The sequence below is a fragment of the Ischnura elegans genome, chromosome 9 (assembly GCF_921293095.1).
Source record: "Ischnura elegans chromosome 9, ioIscEleg1.1, whole genome shotgun sequence".
Taxonomy (NCBI): domain Eukaryota; kingdom Metazoa; phylum Arthropoda; class Insecta; order Odonata; family Coenagrionidae; genus Ischnura; species Ischnura elegans.
This window is the reverse complement of record NC_060254.1, coordinates 16933622-16954181: the sequence shown is the minus strand read 5'-3', so window position 1 is coordinate 16954181 and position 20560 is coordinate 16933622. Positions and strand designations below refer to the sequence as shown.

The 20560-nt window shown below is 41.6% G+C and overlaps 1 protein-coding gene across 10 annotated transcripts in view; it reads right to left on the bottom strand.

Annotated features, from left to right (window-relative positions):
• Positions 1 to 20560, bottom strand: part of LOC124166112 (semaphorin-1A-like) — a 915056-nt gene that overhangs the window by 760364 nt on the left and 134132 nt on the right. For all 10 annotated transcript variants that reach the window (XR_006866398.1, XR_006866399.1, XM_046543761.1 and 7 more), the window contains exon 2: positions 8280 to 8705. Coding sequence is in view for 8 of the 10 variants with exons in the window: in XM_046543761.1 (XP_046399717.1) it covers positions 8280 to 8595 (316 nt within the window). In the remaining 2 variants the exon portion in view is untranslated. The remainder of the gene's footprint in view (positions 1 to 8279; positions 8706 to 20560) is intronic.

Sequence of the window (20560 nt, the reverse complement as noted above, 5' to 3'; positions counted from 1 at the left end):
GATGCAGCTCCTTAGTTTAAATTGCAATTTCACAATAATTATGGAAAAATATTGCGTTAATGACGCATCGATAAATTCTTGTTTCGTAAATTATGAAAATTACATTTAAAGGTAAGTTTAATTACCTTTAAATGTAATTTTCACAATGTTTTTTAAGAAATTTTGTCTCAAAGTTTGATTTGGTATATGTTTCTATTCAAATTTATTGCTTAGGGTTAGTAAAATAGAATAAGGATTGCAAAGAGAAGACGAATATAAAAAATAAATAGCTCGAAAGAGAGGCAACACTGAAACACAACACTGTTACATAACGGTAGGTAAACAGAGAGTAAAAATAAAGAAAAGGTGTTGGAGCGGTTAACTACGGAGAAAAAAAGGTCAGAAGATCATTAAAGTAGGTTTATTAGCCTGAGTAGAAACTATGGTCAACTGCTGTTTTTTCTGTCAGGAATGTTACATCCTTTCCACCTATCTTCTTTCAGCATTCACCCAGAGAAAGGTTCAAAAGGCGGGCTTGAGTCCAAGAGGGCATAAAGTTATCCCCAGCGGGAAAGAATTTGTGCCTAAGACACCTGCTGATGGTTAGCCCTTGGGCGATAATAATCTAACTTTTAGACCAGAAGGTGTTCTAGGCAAAGATCGTTTTTTGGGGTGGGTACTTCAGAACAAGAACAAACACACAGGATATTATGTGCTCTTTGTGGCATGAAAAACGAACACCAGAGAGAGAAAGTCTTGGGTTTCCTAACAGATGGCAGTAACATTTAGCATACAATCCTGAGCTAAGGCAAAAACTGCACAGAATAATAATCTAATCTGGACAAGAACTTGACAACAATGAACGATACATGATCGCACATACTCCATTGCATTAGACAGTTATGTGTCACCAACTATTGGAGACTTGGATCATTGTAGACTTGACAACAATCGCAACCATACACGACCGTATAATATTTATGAGTTTTTCGATAGAAATCATTAGGAAATTTAGCCTTGGAAAGGCGATGGCAAAAATTACCCATCCAAATAAGCCACTTCGACCATTATGAAGGAAATACTCAAGAACCTTCACAGGAGCGTCTAGGTGTATACGCAGAGAAGAATGAGTATCAGTCAAAAGGTAGGGAAAGAAAAGAGGAGATGAGATAGGAAGAAGATGAAGAAGGCAAGGTGGGTGGGTAGCAATAGGGTGGGGTAAAAGATAGCGAAGGTACAAACCTACGACGGAAGATGAGGGGACGGCTTGGGTGGGCGATGGGTGAGGGATGGAGAGGAGGACGATCGCTGTGGAAGCGGCGCGTATTTTATTTTCGGATGGAAATCGGGAGGACTGCGCATAAAGAGGAAGATGTTCGATAAGGGATGTGAGGGAGGAAAAAAAAAACACACGCTCACCACCCTCAAGAAAGACAGGAGTGAGGGGTGGAGGAAGGTGTAGTGGCTTTTTTTCCTCCCGTGGTTGTTTAGGAGGGTAGCTATGGCGACGGCCGCAGAACCTTATAGCCGCACATACAACACAAGCCACGTGGTGAGTGCGTCTGAGGACTAGGAAGGGTGAGAGGTTGGAGAAGTTAGGGGATGCGCAAGGGAGGAAGAGGGAGGAGTTTTTTTTCCGAACGGGGTTCGGGGCGAAAGATACGAGCTCTCTATCATCACGAACCACTTTATTGTGTGAGGGCAACATGTAAAACCCAGCCGCTTTTCTTCTTTTTAAAACGGAGCCGAAGATAAGACGGAGTGCAGGGGGTCCGTGAGAGCCACGGGGAAAACATACACGGTCGGACAGGGCGCATGCATCAGAGGAACCTCATTAGTCTCGAAGGGTTGGAGAAGATGACAGAAGCACGAGAAAGAAGAAAAGAGACATCCATCCCTCCCTGAATGATGATAAACCAATATATATATATATATATCCATGGGGAACTCCGAGTAGAACCACTTCCCTTATCGCAAAGCTTCTACTTCACGCAATTTATTCTATTCACGATATTTTAAAAGTTGGAGGCTTCCAAAATATAGTGCAACACATGAATGATGAGGACCAAATGAACGGACCAAGTAAGAAACGAGGAAGTCCTAAGAAGAGTAGGAGAGAAGTCTTCTCTTGATAAGAAGACGTAATAACCTAATTGGCCATATCTTGAGACATGATGACCCGGTGAAGACAATCGTCGACGGACAAGTGGATGGATGGCAGTAACAGAAAAGGAAGACCTAGAATGTAATACATGAAACAGGCAAAGAAGAATGTGAAATAAACGAAATATGAACGTGTGAAATGATTATCTGACAAGAGAATTGAATGGAGAGCCGCGTAAAACCAATCTCAGGATCCTTGTCCAATGATGACGAAGGATAAGAGCAAAGGAGACAAAAAATTTGACGGATGCGAAGAAAAACAAGGGATTACCGGAAAACTTGGCGGCGTCCTGTTTACTCAAGCGTTGTTCGCACACAATTTTACGGCGCAGTACAGGCAGTACGTAGTCATAGAGGGCGTTGGAGGGGAGTAAAAAGATGCGACGGGTTGTTGAGGAGGAGGAGATTCAAGACAGAGAGAGTGGAAATACTAGTTTTAAAAGGCAGGAGAGCGTAAAGGTAATGTCGAGTCATGAGCCAGAACTTCAAGACCTCTCTCCTCCTTTCTCCTAAGTAGCTGCCCTGCGGCTGCGACGCTGCAAGCAGGAGAGAAGGGAAGGCGGGAAGTATATGCCCGGTTCAATGCCCGGTTAAGGGACTTGGTGGCGTCATTTATGACGATGCACAGTTGAGCGGAATGCCTATTTCGGTGAAAGAAATTCGAGAATCTAAGCTGAGGACTTCGGAAATTTTCGAGTTCAGCCAATCAGAGACTCAGAGTAAACAAAAGCAAGATCGATTTTCAACTACTGCGACAGTGGCCAAGCCATTTTCGTTTATTAATGTTTGCTGACATCTTTATGGCGGGATTGTGTGTGTAGGTGCTCTTTTTTCTGTTTCGATTGAAAAAATAAAGCAAAATTTCAATGAAAAAATACGAAAAATATTGCTTACACTTATGGTAATAATTAATGAAAGGTTGTGTAGTTTTTAAAAAGCAATTTTATACAACACTTTCTATCAAATGTAGGGCATAATGAGATATTCAACGCATACATTCCCGTTCATTACAAATGAAGAGATCGTTCTGGGTTACTTACGCTCACAGAAAATTATTAAAACAAAGAAAAACATGCGCTCGTTGAATTAAAATTACTCCCGGATAAGTAATGAGATTCGCACTGAGATCCCATTTAATCATTCTGAAAACGTCGGCAAGACTAGAGACAGACCTAATCCATTCGTTTTATGGAGTTGGAATTCATTGCTGCTCAACTATTCTCCGCGAGTGTTGCTTCTTTCGCAATGGCTCGTAAACAGCCACGGTTTACATGTCCGCCCTTCCAATATTGCCGAACAAGTACTAAAGCCATCCCGTCCTTTTCTCTCTTCATTCCAGGATATTCATTTTCTACCGCCCACTTCTGGGTAAGAGTTATCCTGCGAATGCATGTGGACCTCTCATAGCTTCGAAACAATGAACGGAGTAACGAGGCAAGAAAAGGAAGTTGTAAACGAGGACGAAAAAGAGATACTGCCATAGAGACTAATTCGAAGGTCATAATGGATGCCCAGGATTGACGATTCCACGCGGGGAACTTGCGAAAAAAATAAAGAAGGAGTAAAAATAACATTTAAAAAACTAGAGAGAAAGAGATATAGCTAGCTACCCTTTTAAAGTCGAGGAGGAACAAAAGATGCATTTTTTTTTGCCGGCGGCGTTTTACGGCTCGCTTTGGTCAAAAGGAGAGCAGAGTAAATGGGATTTCGAAAAAAATGAAGCCCTCGCTCTTTAGTTGGGAATTTCCTGTGAAATGGATAGAGAGACGTTACACAGTCGGCTTGCACAATTCATGAAAAAGGTGACTGGAACAGGAAACAGAAGGGAAGTGAAAGGGATGCAAACACGTTTTTGAGAAAAGAGAAAGACAATGGTGCAGGTGAGCTGAAAACATAATGACCTCACGACAAAGCCGTTGTCATTCCGAAAATATATCCTGCGAAGCATCAAATCAAATAGATGGTACCGATTATAGAGATCTGTTATAAGAACAAACTTGCGGTGACCTTACCTGCAATTTTAATGCATAGCCACTAACCTGGAGAACTTTATTTTGACACTAGAAAAAGATAATTTTCTCCATATTTATCAGGCTAACATATTCAGATATGTAAAATCATCTATCGACCTCAGAAATTGCCGATGCTTTGGTGGCAATGAATTCAATGTATAGAGAATTTTTCCAAAATTATTTAATTAAAAAAATAATGTATATTATTTTTACAAGTTTTCGCATTCACACGCATTTCATCAAATTAGGTTGAAAAAATATGTCCGTAGGATTGAAAAAGCGTGGTTTACAAATCTCACAGGAAAAAATAATAGGGTTATATCACCTTTGCAATTTGATTCGCTCAATATAGGTAGCGGATTGTCGAGTAAAAATATTAGCAACGTTATGCATGTAAAAACAAGTGCTCATAAATGAGTGTCCACTTCAACAGTTGAAACCAGTAGCAGCTCAACCCAGATCAGAGAAGAATGGGATTTCTCATACTATAAAATCACACGTTAATGACGCCAGTATGTATAAAACCATTATACCTATTATTTTTGACAGGTGATACTTCGTGTTGAGAGTTGAAATGACTCATTGATGTCCCAGCTTTCAATGCAAAAAGATACAATTAACTCAGTGGGAGGCTCTTTATTCGTCCAGATATTTTAGACCCCTCTCCATCATTACCCGCCACGAACGGCAAAGATAACACGTAAACACAGTTGAGGCAGTGAGTGCAGAGAAAACTTCCCCTCATTCACATGTCCATTGTTCTGCTCCTCTGCCACATTTCTCGTGGAAAAATAGGGCGCTCGCAACATTTGCATAATCGATACAAGTCTTGCATTTAGCTACAACCCCTTCCCGCCTTTGACGCGAAGTGTCAAGCGGAATAACATGGGCCGTGAAAGGAAGACATGAAAAGACTAAAAAACCATTGTATACATCGAGGAAAAAAGAAGAAGAGGAATGGGAAGCAATTGAACAACCAGTTAGACTCTGAAAAAATCGGTTGTAGGTCAATCGTGAAAGAAGAAGAGATTTTTAGAGTATCCCGATCGAAAATTCAATGAGAAAATTTAATATTACTGATACCTTCAAATCCACTGAGAAGAGTTTTATAACCGCATCAAAACAAATCAGGTATGATATAATTATTGTATTCGCAATTTAACAGCCGATCTAAGTGTATAATTGGTTCATTGACATTTTCTAAACCTTGAATTCCATTGTCGGAAGAAAAAATATCCCTCCCCAAAGCAAGATTCTAGTCATTCTTCATCAAAATATAGGGAATCGATGTCAACAGTGTGACATCATAAGAAGATTAGCGTTTTGCGTGTCACAGAACGATAAATCCTTACACATAGTATACTGAAAAACGATAAATCGCCGCGTACTCCAGCTTATTTCTAGAAAAAATTGATATTTAACGCATTGAAAATTTTTGAAGTGAACGCAAAACTAAGGTCAATGCACAACTAACGTCAATGCTCATAATTATCTCCAGGTGTTCGCTATTTATCGAAAAATGGAAGCATTCAAGGCTAAAACTTCTTAATTTACAGTATTCGATTATCTATCGACCTTGCCAAGACATTGGTGGCAATGAATAATGGTAAAAAAATTTCCTAGCACTCTTTTATAGAAAAACATAAATGTCCATATTTGACCACGGTTGTTTTCATGAGCGTTTCTGTAAGCTTGGTTTCCGCATTAGGTTGAAATGACGAAGAACGAAGTTTATGGGAAGATTTTCCTATTATTTCCGTGATGACGGAATAGATGAAAGTATTAGAGTATTAGTATAAATACCTAAAATAAGCTTGGTGAAGGAAAGGGCAGGGTAAAATTCTTCCTCCATATTTCTCTCACAACTATCGCTGATCACTCACTCTTTTGGTCTCACTCGCCGCAAAATCCAAAAAGGAATTTCTCTCACCGTTTCACTTCAGCCTTCACCATGAAAGGAAAAAATTTCATCCTTTCCTACCCACGCCCTACAGTATAGGACCGATACGGGGGATCAGCGGAATCAAAAGGCTGAAAAATGCCAAAGGGAATATTGGGAGCAGAAATGAATGATATGCTTTTCGAGAGGAAATTCCGTGAGGTCTTTGCAGTGAGAGCGAGGATGAAGAAAAAGAAATGAAGGGCGTTGCATGGCAAATTCTCAAATATAAACTCTTATTTCCAAACCTTTGCACGCATTGTCTAAAATTGCTGCTAACATGTTACGTATTATCCTCAGAAATTCAAATCCAAACTTGAATTACTTAGCAAGCTGATTAGTAATACCCATATGCGATAACTGGCATTTTTCTTAGAATTTGAAACGGAATAATCCTTTCAATCAGGACGTATTTTGAATTCAATTACACCACATTAATTCGCGCAAAATTTCAAACATAAAAACGTGAAGTATCAATGATTAATTTCTGGGATGTACCATTTACTGCAGCGCATCATATGATACATTCTTTTATTAGTCCAGATTGAACTATACACTATATTTTGCGTTTCTTGAGTACATAAAACGAGTCAATGGCATACGAGCCTTATTAATTACGTTTTAAAATAAATATTCTCAGAAAGAGAGCGTTGACGTCTACATATTTCAAATAAAACTCGGTGGAGTGGAATAATTATTGTTTTTCTTGGGTAATTTGATACCAGCAAGAAGAACACTCGCCGCCCTCGATAGAATAGTTTAAGCAGCATTCATTCATAAGAGGAGAGAAGGCGGTAAGAAATTTTTCTTCCCAACCTTTTACATAACGACTTCGGCTCTCTACTCTCGCCTTCTCTCCACCACCCTTCATAACCTCTTTGTGAGAAAAAAATAACTCAAACTTCTCACCCCTTTCAAACAACTCCCTCACGAGACACACTGAGAAGAAGTGGAAGAGAGCAAACGATCCGAAAAGAAAATCGACTTCGCGCATCAACGATGCCGGTGGCTCCCCCTTCCTAAGCATTTCTTTTTCCCTCGCTTATCGTTTCGCATTTGTTTCTTTTATTCCGCGACGCGCTCTCTCTTAACACGACTGAACGCAAGAAGAGGCACGACTGCGTCCGGGAATAAAAAATAAATATGCACTAACTTTTCTGTCGCCGATTCAATTTTTGAAAGACTTTGAGGAGATCGACATCTTGGAAGTCTACACATGACTTTCTCTGTCTACAGAGAGTCATTTCCTTTTGATAAACTATTATTTATCAAAACTGCGCTCACATATTAATGTCTTAGAATTTAATCATCACATACTGCTTGCTAAGGCGTAGTAATGAGAGGAAAAAACGTAAAAGGTTGATGGAAAAGAATAAAAATGCATTTATTTCCATTTACACGTATTATGAAACCCTTTTGTTAATATTTTCCTCGGAGGTTTTCATGAAATTTCTAGCTTTCTTACTGCTGTGTAGCGTTAGCATGCTAGCGGAGGTATTTTCTTCGAATTTTGAGCAGTATTGAATATAATTAATCAAGATGTAACATGATTATGTCGCATCAAAAAATACAGCTGGAAGGTGACTCACATTTTCAGAAATCAAGCACAGACAATTTATAATTTACTGACACAGAAGTCGTTATAAAGAAGACTGAGAGTTCAACCATTGACCTTTAGTGACGAAAGACATTAATCCTCGGCGATATCAAGATCTAAATTTATAATCTCGTCTATTGGTCATCAATTCCCTTACCAGGTTTTAAAAACTCGTATACGGTTCCTAATATCCACACCTTTAGAGAGTAGTTTCTCATTCTTACTATCCTAGGTGGTAAAAATGTGAAGGAGCACGTCAAGACTTCCCCTCATAAGGGAAACTCATTGATCTGCTCCCCTGCCACATTCCCCGAGGAAAGAAATAGGTAAAATGAATAACTTTCAGTATCTCATTAGATGCAACGGAACCTGGCAATCTCGCAGCTCAATATTTCGGCAGAACTCTATCAATAACTCTACCCCAAGTCTCTAGGGTGCTTAACAATTTATTCTTGGAACACAGGATCTCACAAATGATATGCAATATTTTCCTTCGTGCACAACCATTTTTCAAAGTGAATCTGCACTTTTCCGATTGGCCCTTGGAGATAGGAAAGTATAAAAATGAAACGAATTTGCGATCACTTACCTAATTGGACGTAGATCTTCGTTCGCACATCCTCAACCCACGCAGACGTCGGCAGGGACTGCATCAAGACGAGGAAGAGCACGGAGATGAGAGCGAGGCTCGAGGCGATCCTCTTGGAACTTGCGGTGAAGAAAGCGCCGCGCAGTGGCCACGCCACGGGCGTTGATCTCTCTATCGTCACATCCCAAGACTCCGTCGTCTTCGCCTTCTTTTGTTTGTTGTTGGCAGTGGCGGTGGTCGTCGTGGCAACGGAAGACGATTGGTGTTGTTGGTGACGCGTCCGCCTCGCGGCAGACCACCCGAGCGGCAGATACATGGTGCGACCGTGGCGACAGAAGTTACTCCATGGCTCTTCGATGATGCCGCGGAGAATTGACTGGGGAATTGACGTCGGCAGCACTTCCCAAATCAACCCTTGGAGCCTTCCTGCAAAACAAAAAAAGAAGGGCACGATGTTAGTCATTTGTTCACTATTTTCTTAAAATATGGACGGAACAAACAATGCCATCTAACACTGGAGAAAAAATTTACTCACATATTTATTTTCTGACATACAAGATTGATGCCATGTTATTAAGACAAAAAGGTCATCAATAATTTTCCTTATAATACGCAATGTTATGAAAATTTTCACATGCCTATGTTAGGTCACGTTTAACGTTATTATTCTATGGTATAAGCTTGGATATTTTTTTTCCATTTTCGATTATATCATGCATTTACAATCAAAACCTAAAATTTATACTTTCCCTCCTTCGTCAGAGAATCGTGCACAAATATGTTTTTCTACTGCAGCGTACAAAAATTTGATGTTCTATAAATATTTTTCTTAGAATATTAATATTTTTCTGGTTTTGAATGTAAAACCCACAACCAAAATTACAGAGAATTTATGACTAAAAGAGTGAACTAAAAAACATTCTATAGTCTGTCGAATGCGGTGAAAGAAACTATAACTTTACGACATGAGTCCAATATAAACAAGCAAAGTCTTAAGCCGAAGACACGATCCAGAGTGGAAACAATGCATCAAAAGCAGATACCATCCATGCAGGCTCCTCCTCGGACTTATGGCACGGTAAACATGAGTGGAGAAGTAACGTTGGATAACACACTAAATGAAAATGATGGGTTGTAAGGAAGCGACGCGCTCAATTGAGACGCTTGAATCAGGCGCCCACCGCGGGACAAGTTGAAGAGGAGCGAAATACAAGCTCTGTGACACGGAAAACGTCAACATTCGGCATGAGCTGCCAGGGAGATATGAAATGAGAAGACATTTCCCTCTCCCATATTCATATCGCCACGTTTCTCCAGCAATCGGCCTTAATCCACCCCGCGCAACCCATGGCAACGCAAACAAAAACACGGCGCTCGAGATACGGGATGGAAAACAGGCGAGAAGGAAATTGAGGTCTCATACTCGGAGACATTCTGTGCCGAAACAAATGCAACGCGTCGAGAGTAAACCTACGGTGAAGGAAGACGACTAGGGCCGGAGATACCAAAAGAGGACAAATCCCTGCATCTACACGCGATAAGAGAAAAACGCCCAGGGTCTCGGAGTCAACTAAAACAGAGCGCTCGATGTGGCTGCGCGGTGGAGGAAATTGGGGACCAAATTTGAAACCAAGCGCTTTCGTAAGAATGCCGATATTCTTTAGGAAAAATAGCTAATGAAGACCAAAAAACATATGTTATGTACAAAACACGTTGCCTCTCATTTTTCGTGAGCCATTAATTTAATGAAAATCAAATTTTTACGACATAAACAAACGCATCGACACAATCCACGCCACACAATGAACTGACTCCTCGAAAAGAAAATAGCGTGGAAATTTACCCAGCTGTTCAACGGTATGAGGCAATATGTTTTCGAGCAATGCGATATGTTATAATCCGCTAAGGTTATCGTATATTTCTCTTTATCAACTTGGCTATACAACTAATTTCAACACTTGTGGCATCATATATATATATATATATATATCACTTGTGGCATCATATATATCACTGAAAAGTGTCAGGAGATATCGTTATAGGCGTTGTTACTAATAATATAGTAACTGAAAGTGTAGGACTTAAAATATAGCCTTTGTATTATTTCGGACAAATTTTTTACCGTGAATATGTTAGTCACAAATTTCCACAAATTATCGCCGGATGAGTTTTTGAAAACCGCTCACTCCAAAACCTCAGCTACTCTTCTGTGAAGAACAGCGGCCACAGTGAACAAATGACCCCATGGTCAGAAGAATAACAGCGGTCTTTGATGCAGGAGGATATGCGGAATTGATGCCTTTCGAGGAGTTGTGTGCTGGTGCTCCTCGCGAAGGAAAACTGGAGCATTCGATGCACGGGCCGTGTTTGCTTTATGCACGCACGCATGCATCGGGAAGCGTCACGGAAACCTGAGACCCCGCCATGTCTCTCGGCCTACCCTATCCGTGCATTCCGCCCACTCGCACAACTCCGTCCATTGCAAACCAGGAAGGAGGACGCGCCCAACATACACTGTGCGTGTAAGCACTCTCCAATCCAAGGCGGATGCCCGCAGGGAGCATTTCAATAGAACGCCTCTCTTCGCCGCTTGGGGCAAATACGTGATGGATGGCGCTCATGCCTTCAGACATGGGCACTCTTTAACACGGTTTTCTACGATGTCTGTATTATTTCTTCTGGCTCCTTCGGCACTCATATACGGTTCAATATCTTATAAAAACTGCTGTCCACAAATATATTACAAACCATTAGAAATAAAACGGGGAAAACGTAATTAAAAATATTTTGATCAGAAAATAAATAGCTAGATATGTACCATACGCACAACATTTTCTTTCAGAATGAATTTTACTTGGATCGCTGCAAGTACATAAAACTATCCACCGCTAAAAATATTTATATAGTTAAAAGCATTCGCTATTGGTTACTTTGAGAAGTATTCATATGCCCTTAAGGTTTAACTAATTTGTATAGGCTCTCCTTAGATACCGACATCATGAAAACCCTGATCTTTTCAGTTTTCAGGGACGAAAACCAGTCAACGGAGTAGAGATGAAATAAAACTTAAATACGACCATGGTTTCCTCGCCTAAAGGGTCAACACAGCCTTCTTAACAACAGATTTCCTATGAGACAACGTTTTCGGAGGAATCAAACCAAGTACGCAAAGTACGACAACAACTTTGAAATGAATCATCCCGCAGTTGATGGCCGAAATGCTTCGATGATAGCATCGATCAATTCCAACTATCACTGAAACCCATCTAGTGGAACCTCTCCTCTTAGCTGGTCCTAGCTGTACATCGCCATATCTCAAAAGGCGTCTCGGCCACAACTCACCACCACCGCCAACATCCCACCCTTCAACCAAACCCCTGTCTCCTAATCTGTCACCTCCCCCTCCTTAGCCACGAGCAACCTCTCTTCACGGCCTGTGGGCCACCCCTATGCCCCGCATAGACGTCGAAAACTAAATCAACCTCATCCTTCGTAATGGGTGAACCCTGGGGACCCGTCATAATTCACGAGGACAGGCCACGCCATGTTGCAAAAGATCTTGAAGGGTCTAAAAGAAGGGAAAAACGAGGTGGGTGGAACGAGGGGAGGTTTGAGGCAGCTAACCAGAGGTTGGGAGGGGTGGGGGGGCTAACAATGGATAGGGGAGGGGTGAGGGAAACGGCTCAACATCAGGGGTTGGAGAAAGACAAGCGAATGGAAGGAGAGGGATGCCGTGGAAGTCCAAAATGCTGCGGTAAATGAAAGGAGACGGCAAAGGAAGCTAATAAGACGTAAGACGGCAGGGGGAATGGTACACGCGGAGGGAGGGAAGGCTGTGGAGACGACGGAGATAAGGGTAAAAGGGTTTTAAAGGGGTTTGCAGGAAGGAATTAGACGAAAAGTGAATAAGACTGCCTCGGCAAATTGGGTAGCCTCCTTAGACGCGGACGGATTAGAATTGCTTCGGAGAGAGTCGACAAGAACGACAAAGGATACGGTACCAGAATTGGGGAATGACTGGAGGAGATAAAGGGATTATATGTCCCACTCAAACGAACAAATTTATACATGATTGTTTGCGTTAGTATTTGTGCCTAAATTTTTTCCATTGTACTCTCCATGGAGGGGGTTAAACTAGAAAAACAAAATTCAAGCCCTGTCGTAACATAAACACGCTCATTAATGCCACCACAGTGTAAATAGCCCAAATAATATTCTCATCGTAAAAGAACATCCGCTGAGCGGTGAGAAAAGGAAATTTTCATCATCGGAGAGCGATTAAATAAAATCATCACATAAAAAACGAAAATCATTGAGCGCAGCACTTCAGCATAAAACTCAAACTGAAGATTAAGATAGATAATTTACAAAAGAGGATTTTCGTCGACAGAAGAATAAATGATGAAAATTTAGGGAAGAATTGAGTATAAGGACACGGTAGGCCCTCAAACAGTGCATATAAATCAAGCAGAAAAGGTCATAAAAAAGCAAAAGTGGTCAATAAAAGGATCACAGTCGAGTGTATAAAAGAAGAGTAATTTTTAGTGTTCAAATTCTTCGTTCACGGTCCCCTATCCCAAATAATTTTACTGACAAATAATTTTACTGGCTATTAGGTCGAATCACCAAAGCGATGTTAATTTTTTAAATGTAATTCCATTCTGAAATGAAGAGCATTAATATTGTGAACCGCTAAGAGCCCGAAAATGATCTCGATAAGGGCGAGGCAATTCTATCTGCCATTATAAAAGGGTTATTGGGGGTTAAGAATATGAAGAATAAAATAGTACCGATCTCTGAAAGCTTTTGTTCGAGCATATATTTCAATTTACTAGAGCGTTAATTAAACTCTCTCGACAGCTGATACCGAAATTAATCAAAGAGACATCGCTGTTTGCACAGCTTGCATTAATCAAAACTCAAAAGGGAGCAAAGAGGGGTAGTGAAGTTAGGAATTGTGGGAAGGGGAGGAACGTGCGTATATGTGGAGAGAGAGAGAGAGAGAGGGGTAGAAGAAGAGAGAGAGAGAGAGAATGAGACAGAGAGAAAAGTGTATTCGCGCATCGGTGGATACACGTCCGAATAGAGAGAGGCCGAAAAAAAAAACAATAATACGAGAGGAATTTTCCACGACCTACACCCGCGTTGATATACACTCTGCTGCGAATGATGAAAAAAAAATATCATCTCGCAGACAGTACTTCGCGAAAAAAAATTTAATAAATTTGCATCATTCGAGCAGTTATTATCATCTAAAAGTGAACAATCCGTTACAATACGACCCTAAATTCGAAAGAGGAAACGACGAATTATATAGTTTCGCTCAGCGTAGAGTATAATTTACAAATTAAATACTATCACAGTAGACAGTGAATGAGTCAAAAGTGAAAATAGACGATGTTTATGAAGCAACTGAACGATGAAATAGATGGATCGCATTAACAGTAAAAATATTGAGCAGATAATAAATGCATAAAATTCACTCTGAACATCAAGATAAAAAAAACCGTTGGACTGATGGAAATGGAGACTTTATGCCGATTGAAGAATAAAAGAGGTATTACGAGGGAAGACTGCAATTTATAGCATACAAGGTATTACCTAGGAATCGTTTAATTTAATTTTATCATCGGCGAACATATGATTTTATTCCGATTCAATTCGATAGCACTGTAAAGACATTTGCCTGAACATGCCTAGATTTCCATATGATATAGCCTGAGATGGTCAATTCGTACAAACAAATTTCGCAGTATACTCTACCAAATGCATCGAGGAAAAAGTAAAAATTATGTTATCCCTAAAACCTTATTGTTGTACCTTTGAGGCCAGTCACCCCCGATCTATTCCGAAAACTCACTATAGATGGTGCTGCGTTAAAACAAAAGGAGGAATGCCACGCGTGCGATCAGGTTGTGGCGTGAACGATGAAAGAGCAAGCGTGATTGTGGAACTAGTGCGTATGCCAACAGTGGACGACAAAAAAGATGAGAAAGACCAGACAGAGCCATTGTGCGGTCACCGGAAAAGGGGCGAAAGGGAACTAAAAAAACAACAGAAAATCGAAAAACACTAGTGGTGGCGGAGGCAGGAGGAGTAAGGTTGCTACAGATAGGCCACATCAAACGCAATAATGGGTCATCCTGCAACGACGCGACGAATACAAACTAGGCGAGGGACGTCACACAAAATCCATTCGGTGCCAAATTAAATTTCCTGCGCCATCCATCCTCTGTCTGTGCTCTCCCGCAACGGGAGCAGAGTAGACCTCCGCTTTCATCCATATTCCGTCCGCCCTGCAAACTGAACCTCGAAAACCTCCATCAACATTATATCCTCCCTATGCTTCCAGTTCCACCTCGTGGCCCTACACCGCGTAGCAGAGGCTTTAAATGAAGATTGGAGGAAATGGGATGACATAGGGAGCGGGAATCTACATGTACATAATGTAGCAGGAAAATTCGCGGGTCGTCAGGATATTTACATCTGCATGGTACCTACAAGCTGACAGAAACTATGGTTAAACATTAGCATGGATTCAACTATGCATATTCATTAAAACAGCCCGAGGCTTCATCATAAACAAGCTTTGAGTTTCGGCAACTAATATTAAGGTCTAGGGAGCTGTAGTCATCAATTCTTTGAAGGCGACGCAATGATTGGCCTTAATAAATTCATTGATGTAATGCTAAGTTATATTTTCATCACTAAAATTTCACCAAGTCAAGCCAGAGGCGTTTGCATAAAAAATAAAACTGACTTGGAGGCACAATCGTTGGTTTATTTAAAATTGTGGCTTTAAAGTTATGCCTAGTTACCATTTTGCTTACCTGGGATCAATTAAAAATTCATGGATTAGAATGATTTAGACTGAAGATAATTTACGAGCTCTGTTTTAAGCTTACTCATTGAAGGTTTCAGTTCAGGAATACAATTATTTTCCTCATATTACGAGAGAGAACTGCTGTGATCATAGGATACTTTTAGTGAATAAAAAAACGCCCTGACAAAGTTATCGCTCAAATCGTTGATTTTTGGCAACAAATAGATTGCTTTGTTTGAAGCTCATTCATCTTTCACCGCGCCAGTGCTAATTTTACTCGATACATTTTTCGTCGCTAATCTATCCATCACGTTAACACTAGGAGATGCTTGTGGGATAGAAATTACTTCTGATCGAGTGTTGCTGGGTTCAATTCTTGGGTTTCGAAGACTTCGCATACCTCATGTATAAAAACGTCGAATTTTGAAGTGGCCTGGTGAAAGGAACTGGCCCCTATACCCTGAATATGTGAAATTCACACGCCTAAGAATAATTAAGGGTTAAGCTCTACCCTCACCTAACCAAACAAAACTTCGGGTTGAATCACTGAATGGGTGATTGAATCAATTTATATGTTCTATGAATGTTGGCAATGTATTTGTTCTAGGCGATTCACAAAAGGGCATGACCGCAAAGGGAAACACTGTGAAGTAATGACAGGTACATTCACTCAGCTCGGTTCAATAAGACGGACAAGCGCACACCTTGCTCGCCTGCGTTCCGCCTTCATCTTCTGGTCGGCGTAATTCGACTTCAAGTCGGCTCCAGACCACATCAGGCCACTGCCAGCCTCTCTTCTCCCACACACGACTGCCCGGCATATAACACACGCCGGCTATCTGCATCTTATCCGACTTCTCTATAGCTTATCCCTCGACATCATCTTCCCCTATCCTATTCCTCACGCTTAAACAAGAGAAAAGAATGCCCACCTAGTAACCCCTCGGCTCGCGGCAGTGCCTGTGTGTCTTCCCCCTTTTCAACGCCAACCAGCAACTCCTCCCCCTCCTACGGGCCCACCCTCCCCAGTATAAGCTCAGTGGTGGCTCCTCTTTATACTATCATTTTACCAACCCAACCCTCTCAAAACCTCCGTGCATGCACATAAATGTATGTGGACGCAAAACCACCCCCTCTCTCTGTCTCACGGTGGCTATCCCACGTTCAAACAACATTCATCCCCATCCCGTATCGCGCTGAAATCTCACCCACGTCACCCCATACACCCCCTCCAATCATTCCATCCCCCGGCCTAGCCTCTCGTACCCCTCACCTCACCCCACCCAACGCTGCAACCTACAGCCACCCCATCCCAAAACCCTCCCTACAAAGTCCCCATCCCTCTTTCCCCTTTTCGTCACGCTTTTTTTGTCCCGAAACTATTGTCCTCGTCCACAAACTACGCTCTCCCGACGTCAATTGTCCACGTTTGGATTGGCCGTGGTTTTTTTCTCTCTCGTTTGTCGACCACGGGGGAAGGTTTTTTTCTTTCACAATCACCCGATTCCCTACTCTCTCTCTCTCTCTCCAGTGAACTGCGGATTTAATCTCAGTTAAGGGGATTATATTATCGACATAGGAAAGGGGGAGTGAGAAACAAGAGGTATAAGAGAAATCGGCCGTATTACGCCAACGTTGACATTCGTTAATTACTTCGGAGCGGCGGGACGGACTATACTTTCCCGAAATCTGTGGCCACGCTATTTTTAAACCGTGAAACCCAGCTGTGGGATTGAAGAGAAAGAGAGGGATGTACTATAAAAAGTAGAGAAAAAAGAGCGCGCGGCTACGCGAGCCCCGCTCCACTGGGTTACCATGCCGATACCAATTCCCCTCACCACCGCTGCTTAGTGACGATTCGCCTGCCGTCGCGCCCTCGTGAATACGAAACGGGTTTCGCCGCATTGACCACGACAGTGTGTCCTCCGCCCCGTAATGCCACTGTTCTGTCCGCGGAATTGCAGCAAAGCGTCCATAGAAATGCGTCAACTCAAAAGGTCCAGCACAAAAAACCTAGTTGGGCGAACACGAAATTATTTCTTTAGAAAAATGTTATTGAGCTATCACCACATACCAGTCAACTTAGAAAATTACGCGAAAATGGTGTTTTTTCAAATAATTGTTTATAAAATGTTTACTTCCACTCGGCTCTTACGCCAAACAGTAAATTCACTGCGCTAATTTAATACAAATATAAAATCAAATTGCGAGGTGATAAAAATAGATATTTTATTGGCAACTTCCGCTTCACATTAACTCCAGAACTTTTGGCCACCTCAAAATACCTTATCACTAAATGTATTTTGCACAAAGGAAAAAAAAACAAAACTGATTTTTAGCATAAAATGTCTAAGCTTCTGAAACGTTGAATTCTTAGTTATGAAACATACCTCGTAATTACCTTATTATTTTTCGTCCCTTCACCAACATTTTAACGGCCCAAGTAATTATTTAGCAATAAAATTTGATTTCATAGCGTTCTCACGAATTTAAAATAAGCCTGATGGTATAAACGGCTTAGCACGATGAAACGGGCTGTGGTGGGACCAAACTTTAGTGTTTAGGCAGAAAACTTTGTGTAATGTACTTCCACAAAGCCGCGACTTTGTGGAAGTCCATTACACTTTTTAATAATTTGACTGTTCTATACTACGATTATCTTATAATTCAACCGGTGTCAAAACTTCATGGTCATTTTCAAGAGGCTAAATATGGTAATAAAATAATAGTGGAATAGTACGTCTTTTTTTTAGTACTGTGCATGACTGATTACCATTTTCGCTCACCAAAATCGAAAAAAATAATGCTACTAATCACTAACAACTTTCTCTTAAAATGCTCTTTATCCGAAGCGTTAGCAAACGCTTAATGACAGCGCAATCCCTGAGTTCCAGGCGTTGATTTCGCCGGGGCTTTTTCCTCTCCATTGCGAGCTTGAAGCGTCCAGAACTCCACTCTCGCTCTCTTAACAGGGGTTGGCTTATTACGGCCCCCAGGGTATATCCCCACGCAAAACCCTTCCCTTAGCCCGAGACCCTTATCCTTCCCTCTCGGCCCGGAACTCCGCGCGGCCTTTTCCTGCGAAAATCTCGTCCCGTGATTAATTGTAGTCGAGGATCCTTAATAGGCCTAACTTCGTCTTGCGTAACAATGGGGCCACCTTAGCTACTTCCTATTATCCCATCTCTTCCCCATTATCTAATCTCTCTTCTCCGAAACTCGTTCACCCCCGAAAGCCCTTTCCTTCCTCCTTGCCGTCGTCTTCTCGCCACTTTCTCTCTCTCCCTCCCGTCTAGAACTTCCCATCCACCTGTGTGTGCTCGTGTGTGAACCCTGAAAATTCCCTTGTCCGCACGGCCCTCATCACCTTTCGAAAACACATCTCAGGGACCAAAACTCCCTCAATCTTGGATTTCGGCACGCGAATCTACCCTCCCTTAATATATACATACACAAGAGCGTGCTGTTCCCATTAACTGCGGGGTGCATAACAGCTCATGAAACTGCGGTCTGCTGCCGAAATAATCCTTTTGAACTCCAAACATACGGAACTCCCTTTGCTATTTCACGTCACATCCACGGCTCAAGCAATGATAACGGCATCTAAATCAACATACCAACCTCATATTCTTCGAAAGTAATAAGCAATTTTACACGAACAACATAATCTCCCTAACACAGTGTTTAAACCCGATGGTTAATTTGGATAGGTGATGGTAGAGCTCACCACGGAATTAGCCTCGGACGTGCGATTTTAACACATTCAGGATAGGGGATCCAGTTTCTTTCACTCAGCCACCTCATACTTGAAGAATTTTGAAAGGTTTCAGGCTTTACCGGCGGATGGCTTGGATGAAATATTTTCGGGTACTACACTGAGTGAGATAATTCACATTCCCCGATATTTCGATGGAATTATCTTCTAGCCCTCAGGCTGCTACAATAGAATACTGGCGAAACGTCGACCAACATGAACCGCTTTACCCATTGTAATACCCGAGAAGAATTCAAATGGGATTTAAACATATTTTATGATCAATGGACCTTCGCTACGAATTATAATCCATTATGTGCTATGAGGGGAAATAGTGAAATACCAAAGCGTTGAAATAAAACGTAGGTCGAAAACTATGAAAGATCTAGTAATTCATGGAGTCGAAACTCTTCACCACCGTAAAAAAAGGGCTACATCTGCGCTAAGATCACGCTGAAATAGACTAAACTAAATGGGTAATTTGAAGAGCTGAAGCAGGGAAGAGTAAACAGGGGATACAAACTTTCCCATTTTATCGCTATTCTACCCTCCTCAACATGCTTTATTCAAAACGATTCCCCACCATTTTCCAAGAATCGCCTTCTCATTGTTAGTTTTATTTGTTAACTTCCGATATTTTCTTATCTGACCAGGAGATCACGCGAGTAAAACTTTCACAGACTCCCCAGTGCGTGATTTGGAGTAAACCTTCACTCCACTTGCCATTTCCAAATCTTCCTTACTCCCCCGTCCGATATCCACCACAGAATGACCCCTCACAGTCACAACCACACCCCCACGTGTCCTCCCCATCTATGACCTTCAGCACCTAAAGGACCTAATTCCCCCCACCCTCTTTCCGGAGCAATCAAATCCCATAATCCCCCGCGCTCCGCTGCCGCCGTTACTTTCCGCCCAAAGCCCTCCTTCCTTAATCCCAGCGTATCTCCTCCGCCACACACATTCGCCAAAAGCGGAGTCCGGCGTTTTCGCCTCTTCGAGAAAGGATTCCGGAGCGGGGTGGTGAGTCGTCTTTCCTTTTCGTTCCCAGTCCAAAGGGATGGACCACGGGCTCACAGTGGGAGGAGGGAAGTTGTAAGGGGCGTAAGAAAGGATGTGGAGCTAAGGATGGCCCGGAAGAAGACAAACGAACATTCTTCCTTCCCTTTATAATCACTTCCATGCTGAATAATTCTTGGGCATATCATGTGAAAGAGAATGCAAAAAGAAAAAAAATGTTCCCGAGATAGATCTTATTGTAATTGCCCTAGCAATCATTATTTTATCCTTAATATCTTTATTAGTAAAATTAGACATAGCAATATTTCCACAGGATTTATTTTAACACGACGCGTTTCGTTGTTACAGACATCGTTATCACGTCGCATCGCGTTAAAATGAATCAAGAGGAAATATTGCAACGTCTAATTTTACTAATACTAAAAACTTCCACCACATCGTGCCACATATCATACAAGTTACTAAATATCTTTATTTTCAAAGCGACTGATTGGGAGGATAGCTTACGCAAATTTTCCCCAACAACACCGTCAATTAAGTCAATGGTTGAGGGTAATACTTTGTGGAATTTCATTTCTTTAAACGTGTTAAACGAGAGTACTTAGTTCTTTACACTCAGTTGTGGCTCCCCCTTGACGCACTGTCGTTGCAATCGATCGGAGTAATTATAAAGCTGAGAGAAAG